This window comes from Pyrgilauda ruficollis, unplaced genomic scaffold (assembly GCF_017590135.1).
Source record: "Pyrgilauda ruficollis isolate IOZ18807 unplaced genomic scaffold, ASM1759013v1 scaffold20, whole genome shotgun sequence".
NCBI lineage: Eukaryota > Metazoa > Chordata > Aves > Passeriformes > Passeridae > Pyrgilauda > Pyrgilauda ruficollis.
This window is the reverse complement of record NW_024519207.1, coordinates 4,422,562-4,430,128: the sequence shown is the minus strand read 5'-3', so window position 1 is coordinate 4,430,128 and position 7,567 is coordinate 4,422,562. Positions and strand designations below refer to the sequence as shown.

Genomic DNA, 7,567 nt, shown 5'->3' with positions numbered 1-7,567 from the left:
GACATGTCTGTAAGATGTCACTTACTAGCAATAGTAAAATGTTTTGCTTCACCCTGTAAACCATGTGTGTATTACAATCAGGGGGATAAATAAGAGTGGTGTGTAGGGCTTTGCTGTCATGCTTTCATGTTCAAGGCACTTCACAAAGAAGAACTAAATTCTCTTGACAACTTACATCAGAAAGTCAGCATCCCAAACTCACTGAGAGCCTGAGGAAATGATGACTTACCCAATGTCAAAAATAAAAGTAGGATCAGAGGGAAGATATGAAAGTAGATATTTCCACCTTTTGTTTCAGCTCTCAGCTGACCCAGTGCTGACAGGAGAATGCAGGGTTGGTGATTTGCACAACATTGGATGTTGTGAGGGTTACACTGAGGCACACTGGCAGCAGCACTGTGATAGTGTCCCTGGAAGGACAATTAGTCCAAACAGGTGATGACATAGGTGTGCCACTCAAGCCATTTTTCTGCCTGAAAAAAAACCTGATCCGGAATTTTTCATTATGATTTTCGCACTGCTGACTGTCTCTTCCTGAGCAGAATACAATGCTGAGATATTACCAGACATTTCACTGCCTCAGTAACCAAGAAAACATAATCTCTTGAGGTCAGGAGATTATTCAAGAGCTCTCAGATATGCAAGAGTCTTTTTAGTGACTAGGTGGGATTCACATCCAGGCTTAATGCCCTGGAGAACAGTGAATGAGTGTGCGGTGAGACCAGCCTGCACTGACATGCACAGGGGCTGGCATTTCAAAAGCACAAATGTGTTTGGCACGGCAGAAAGTGGCAGCAGACGCTTTTGGTTCTATCAAATAAAGATCTGGGGATATAGCATGCTTTTTACTAAAAAGCCCACACACAGATTATTTTCACTTTAGACACTTTACCAGATCTTCTAATCCAAAAGCAAAGGATGGAAAGGGCTGATATTTACTGCTGGTACATACCACTATCTAACAGAAAGAAGGCTGGTATGGGGTCTTCAGGGCCCTTCTTGTCTTCATGGTAGCAGTTCACACCTTGCTTTTCCCCTGGCTTTCAACCCATCACTGGATGGTGACCTCTTGCACCCCAGCACAGAGCATGGAGAATATTATATGAGTGTGTCTGGGATCACACATTCCTTTCCACTGGATCCTTTCTAGAACCAGACAATCTCCGAGAAGAAGGACAGTGAAGTCAGCTGAGCAGCCTGGTATAAGGTGTGCAGGTAGGATGGAGAAAAAAGGCTTTGGTTCCAAATGATATTTAATTATTTGTATAGCGAAACATCTTCAAGAAATTGAGTGGTCTGAATTTGTGGACAAAACACTCAGCTGGCAAGTTAGTTCAAACCCTTCTTACAGAGCAGGGGTTACTTGTCTCTTGGCAGGGAGTGGAACACACTCAGCATTATTTCTGCCTTTGTAGTCTTGTGAATGACATCTCAGTCCTTTTGAGAGTCCTGCTCAGAAATCAGTGTAGCTGCTATAAAAAATTCTGCTGTGAACTCTTGCAGCATTTCCAATTCTGATGCGTGCATAAACACATCTGATGATATTCACTAAATTTGATCCAAATGTATTGGCATTTGAATTCATAATTTTCAGTAAAAAATTGACTTGGCAGAAGAACTTTACAAAACTTTAAGGAAAATACTGCATGAGAAAAGCAAAGGTATGCTCACTATCAAGTTAGTTCTCTATGGTTCTGGATTAAGCAGCTGCACTTCTTTCTATTAATTCAGTTTCTAGTCAGCTCTTAGACCTTAAAATGTTCACCAAAGGTCACTTTCAGAGGCCACAGCCACAGTTCTGCAGAAGTTCAGATTGCACATTTCAGTCACCCCTCCTGAAAAATGTCTGCACTGGGTAGCACCCTTAAATTCCCATCTGATGGCAGGCCAAGCACAAACAGCCCATGATAAAATATTTTCTCTTTTGAGGACATTTTTCTCTTTTCCTGTACAGGATCCTGGAGCTCAAATAAAGAAGGATACTCCCTGGGGAGTTGCCATAGTAACCTGTGATGTTTTTTGTTGTCTAAGATTAAATATAAGCAAGGGAGCAATTACAGAGAAGGATTTTATACCTGAGTTTATAATTTTCATATAACACCAAAGCTGAACTATACCTCCAAGTTCCTAAAGCAATAGCGGTCACCTTGAGGGTGATGTCAACATGGTAATTTTCACTGAAAAAGAAATTAAATGCTGTATTTATTATTCAAGAATCCTGATTAGAAAAATAAAAAAAAAAAATCCACTTCTGAAAGATGTAGCAAATAAGAAAGACTTAATTAGAAATGTAAAGATGTGGAAGTGGAAATGGCTGCTACAAATAATTTCTAAACCTGCATGTATGAATGCCTTCTATATTCTATTTTCTTCTTACTAGGATTCAGCTATAGTCTGCTCTTAAACATATAGTCAAAGAAGAACTTCATGTCGTCCTCGAAAAATAACTTCAACTCTCACAGTGCATACAGGGAAGTGATTTTCTGGATGTATCAATATCAGTTCAGCAACAAACAGAATTTGAAGTTTCAGAATAAAAGGAAAATTTGTTTTAAGAGGGTGTGATGGAGAAAGAATCCTTCCAAACTGTTCTCAGTTACGAGCATCAAAGGGAGGTCGGGAAGTCTGGGTTCAGGAAAGGGCATGGGAGCCGAGCTAGCAGAAAGATCATTTCCATGAGAACTTGCCCAGAAGAGCAACGCTGGGAAAAGTCAAAGCCAGTCTTGCGAGGACAGCGCGGAAGGAGCGCAGCAGTGAGCTGTGCAAAGAGGGTGTGCAGGAGCTCCCAGCCCCTGGAGGGTCTGGGGGCAGGTGGCTGCTTCTGGGGCAAGGTCCCTGCCAGTGCTCACATCAGCCCCAGTGCCCTGTCCCCAGCTGTGCACCCTGCCTCCTCTGGACACCCCGGCAGCAGCGAGAGCTTGGCTCGGCTCTGGGGAGAGGGAAGGAACATCGCTGGCTGCGCTGAGAAGGTGAGCACGGGCTGGGTCTGTAAGGCTGTGCTCCCAAACTGCCCAGCCTGTCTGGATTTGGTGTGGCTTCCCTGCAGCTGGCTGCCTTGTCCATCCACCCAGCTGCCCAGCATTTCCCAGGATAATTCAGAGATGGGGGGAAAAATTTTACTGGAGGCATTGAGATCTCGAAGTATCTCCCTAAAGCAGGGTCGATGTCTCCCTGGCAAAAAGAGCAAACAAAGAGCTGACAGAGCCACTGTCAAGGTTAAATGTCCCCGAGATAATGTCCTTCCAAGTCATATATATTATACATTTCTGTTTATCCTGAAAATGTGCAATCTTTTTGCATAAGTGACTTTAAGACCTGTAGCTGCTTGTCCATGATAGGCACGTGGGTCTGGGCTTCTGATGCGGCGTGTGTTCTGCATCTTCCCTGGATAATGAGGGGTCTGTTCCCTCCGTGGCTGATTTGCCCTCTGCCCCTTCACCCCCCCACCGAGCCCCCATTTTGGGGCTTTTGAGGGGAAAAAATGGGACTGGGCACCCCAATGTAATGGGATGTATTGGAAAGGCTGCAGGGCAAAAGGGTGTAAGGGAGGGAGCAATGCATGGCTCTGGATTTAGTGTAAGTGGAAAAAAAATGTCCAAAACAGAGTTTTTGGGAAATACCTTTTTAGCAGAAGAAGGATGTTATGAAAACACAAGTGTGACATGAGATAAAGAAGCAGATGATGTGGAAGACAGCCCTGAAATTCAGACAGTAAACAGATTGCAATAAAATCAAATGTTAATGCAAACAGACCTATATTGCAATAGCCCTCTCCTAAATGCAGGAATTTGGGATTTTAAATGAAGCAGTAATTTTATGAGTGGTTGGACAAGCTTGGGAAGGGGGTGCAGGATGCATCTATGGATGTTGGCTTTAAGAAGTAACTTGGAGAAGCCGGGACATGCAGTGCTGTTTGGTGTAGATGACAGGGAAAGGAGAGAGCAACAGGTTTGGGAAGGGAGGGCAGCAATAGGACAGGGGGTACACACTGTGCTGGCAGAGCTGGAGGCTATGAGGGGCTCGTGTGTGGCAGCCACCCTCTGCTAAATGCTTGGGGTAGAGATATGGGGGCAAGATTCATGAAGATAAAACTCTCCTTACAGACAGAAAGGCAGAACTGGCTTCCCAGGGACAGCAGGGAAGATGGGAGACCTCAGCAGGGGAAGAGGAATACACCCAAGTGGAATTTGACAAGTAACTTCTTTTTTTATTTATTTTTTTACCTAGAAAAGGCACCTTTGTGCTGTTAGAAACTCTGTGCAGAAACCCTGAGAATTCCAACCATTTGGTTATAAAAAATAGTTTAAGCTGAGATCAAATTACTTCATCATGAAAATCACATAAATTAAATTTTGGTTAAAGCTGCAGAAAACAAGATTTTCTTTGGCACAAAACAATAATTTATGATGGTCTGGTCTTTTTTTTTTTTTTCCCTCTCTCTATGTAAAAGACTGAAATCCTTCATTTGCCCCAGTCCTCTCATGGCTAGAAGGTGGTTTAAACTGCAATATTTTGGGTAGAGGAAAGGAAGGGAGAGTGTTCAACAGATAAGTCTGAGGTTTCTGCATCTGAAATGAGAAGCATTAGAGGTTTGGCCCTGCAGTATGGATTTTAGAGATGAGTTTTCTGGTGATGTGAAAAAGAGGCAGATGGACTGTAGGAAAAAGATAAGCAATCACTATTGCAGGGCTAGAAAGCAAGAAAAATAACAGAGCTATCAAAGGATATAAAGAGTAAGAGTGACAGGAGAAATGAGAATGAAAGGTGGAGAATTATCTATGGGTTGTGACAGTTTTTGGACCGTGGTGATGGGAGCTTGTCAAAAAACCACGCAAAGAGCAACAAAGCTCTGATGTCCCAAAGCTTTGGTTTGTGCATATTGTGGATTTTAAGGTCAAAAAGCAAAACTGCCACTGCATTTTTGTGGCATCCTGTTAACACAGGCTACTCAGTATTAGCAAGAAAAACCTGCTCTCAAGGCCAAATATTTTCTACAAACCTTTAAAAATGCTTTATTTTTAAAAGTTTGTTTGAGCCTCATAATAATTTTTAATGTGTTTGTGCATCAATCATTTGGGAGTGGTATTACGAGGCAGAAAATATTTTTGCATTTTACTCCCTTACAGGTCTGTAAAAATGAGGTAGAGAGATAAAGGGGAACTGCAGGGTTTTATAAGAAAGCTTTTAGTGCTGCCATAGAGCTGCTTTATGTACCAATGCCAATTTTCTCAGCTTCTATCTACTAGGTATCTGGTGGATTCCTTACCTTTCAGCATCAAAGGGGTTAACAGTGAGAACTGATTTATTTGCTTGTTCTGCCATTGGTGTAGTTAAATTCTGGTTTGGAATTTTGGCAGTAAATGTATGCATTTGTTTTCCCTTTTCTTTCAGTACTAATCAAGCTTCTCCAGCCTCGCTGTGTCACCTACTCCTTGGCAGCGGTCAGTGGCTTCTTGCAGAAGCCCTGGAAGAAGCCTTTTCCCACAGTCCTCCTCAATTTGCTAAAGAAGGGCCATGTCTGCCTTTGATCAGAGGAAGCAGAGCACACGGCACACAGAGCCTGAGACAGACTGCATCACCCCTCGGGTGAAGCCAAGGGGTGAGATGTTTGTCTTTATTGATGGGAAATGGGTGAATGACATCTACTGCCAGCCACCCTTTTCTTCGCACCAGAAACTCTTTAGCAAGAAGGCACAGAATGAGTGGAGCATCTGGGAGGAGAACAGAGCACTCTGCCAGGAAAACCAAGTTCTCTGGGTCAAAAACAGGATGCTCTGGGAAGAAAACAAGGCCCTACAATATCTCCAGTCACAGAACAAATCTGTCCAGGTGATTTACACTGATGCTGTTCAGCGAAGCCTCAAGAACAAAAATAAGCCATTTCCACTCTTCCAAGAGAGGGGCACAGGCTTTCAGCTCAGTCTGGGCAACAAAGCTCTCCAGGCAATCCAGGAAAATAATAAAATATTTGAGGATTTCCAGCAGGAGAATAAAGCACTCCCTGTTACCTGGAAAGGCCAAAAAGCCAGCACAGTCCATGAAGAGAGCAAAGATGCCAGCTCAGATCTTCAGAAGAACACTGACACCATCACAGCTGTGGAAAAGGGTAACCCTGGCCCAGTCCCCCAGCAGAAACATGAAGGTAAAAGGAAGAGCCCTACTCCAACTCAGAATAAGACTGAGTCTGCCCCAAGTATGCCGGCAGAGCATGAAATCCTCCAGGTTCTCCACGACTTACGTGAGCTCCTCCACACCTTCCTGAAAATGAACCATCCTCCTGGGGAGAAACAGTGTTGTCACCATCTCTACAACGTGAACAGATCCTTCCAAGAAGATTACAATAAACTGAAGCTGCAGCTGAATGCTGTGAAAAACACTGTGTCAGACATTACAGCTCAAATGGATATGCTGGAAAAGGAGATCATTGCCATCACTTCCCCAACGTATGAAGAAGCAGGACAGAAGCTGGCAACTGAGCATCAGCTTGGAGACATGTGAAGCTTGGGGCTAAGAACTGCTAGTTCATTTCTCAGAAAGCTTCTCTTCTTTTTTCAGGAAACCTAATAAAATCCCAATAGAGCCTGAAGATATCTGGGGAACATCCTGTCTATCTGAAACTTTCTTGCACTACTTAGATATATTTCACCTTCTGGTTATATGGTGTAGGTGACTGTCATGAATTTGCCTAGTGTCAGCAATCATGTTTTTCAGCATTTTTTTTAAAAGTTTCTGATAACAAGGCCTAGATTTTCTGAAAGTTATTGCTTAAGGATCTCAACTCTGATTACAGTGTGCCAGCTTGTAGTCCAAGGACACACTCACAGTCTCTGCTAAAAAAAAGCTTTGATTAATAAAGGAGGATCCCTCCTCCCAGACATCATGGAGGCAACAGGAGAGAATGGAGCAGGCAGCAGGACTTCTCCTGCACAGAGCAGTGAGGTCCCTCCTGATTTCTTGGATAGTCAAATAAAGCAGGTTTTTACCTGCCCCACAGCAAGAGCGTAGGTTGCCAAAAGCAGCATTTTGATGGTTGTTCCATGGCTTAAGCCAGTATTTAGAAGGGCATCTACTCACACTATAATGGACAGGCCAGCCTGCAGTGATCTGCTGACACAGAAGATGAGAGCCTTTTGATCTGCTCAGGTTTGAAATTCTGGTCTAGTCTCAATTGTGTGGCCAGAGTGGCTGGAAACACATTTCCTCTGTCTTGGACAGTCCAGATGCAGTGCACTTTGTCACAATCTTTCAGGCAGAATATGGGAGCCTTTAAGCAATCTGACAAGACAGATGCAGGGAACCTTCTGCAGAGCAATTGTAGGAGCATTACTGTAAAACAAAGGAGAGGTTACAGTGAGGTTTATCTGTTGCAACAGGACCCCAAAAACAGGCTGTCACTCTAATTTAAAAGTCTTAAAGTGATTTGCCATGGAATTACCTAAAGCATGAACTATCTTTCACCTTGCATTTCACTCAGACAACACCATGCCAAGTGCAAGTGATGACTGTTTACTTCAGAGGCTTAAAACATCTGGTATTTTCTTCTGCTGTTCAGGCTTTGGGAGGCTGA

At 43.4% G+C, this 7,567-nt stretch overlaps 1 protein-coding gene across 1 annotated transcript; it reads left to right on the top strand.

Annotated features, from left to right (window-relative positions):
• The first annotated feature begins 5,514 nt into the window (after positions 1-5,514).
• On the top strand, positions 5,515-6,498 carry CBY2 (chibby family member 2). Its single transcript, XM_041467087.1, has one exon. It carries the CDS (start codon positions 5,515-5,517, stop codon positions 6,496-6,498), a length of 984 nt encoding a protein of 327 aa, XP_041323021.1.
• The last annotated feature ends 1,069 nt before the right edge of the window (positions 6,499-7,567 follow it).

What these genes read in the sequence shown, in the direction of transcription:
- CBY2 (XM_041467087.1), top strand. Translation starts at nt 5,515, where the DNA reads ATGTCTGCCTTTGATCAGAGGAAGCAGAGCACACGGCACACAGAGCCT.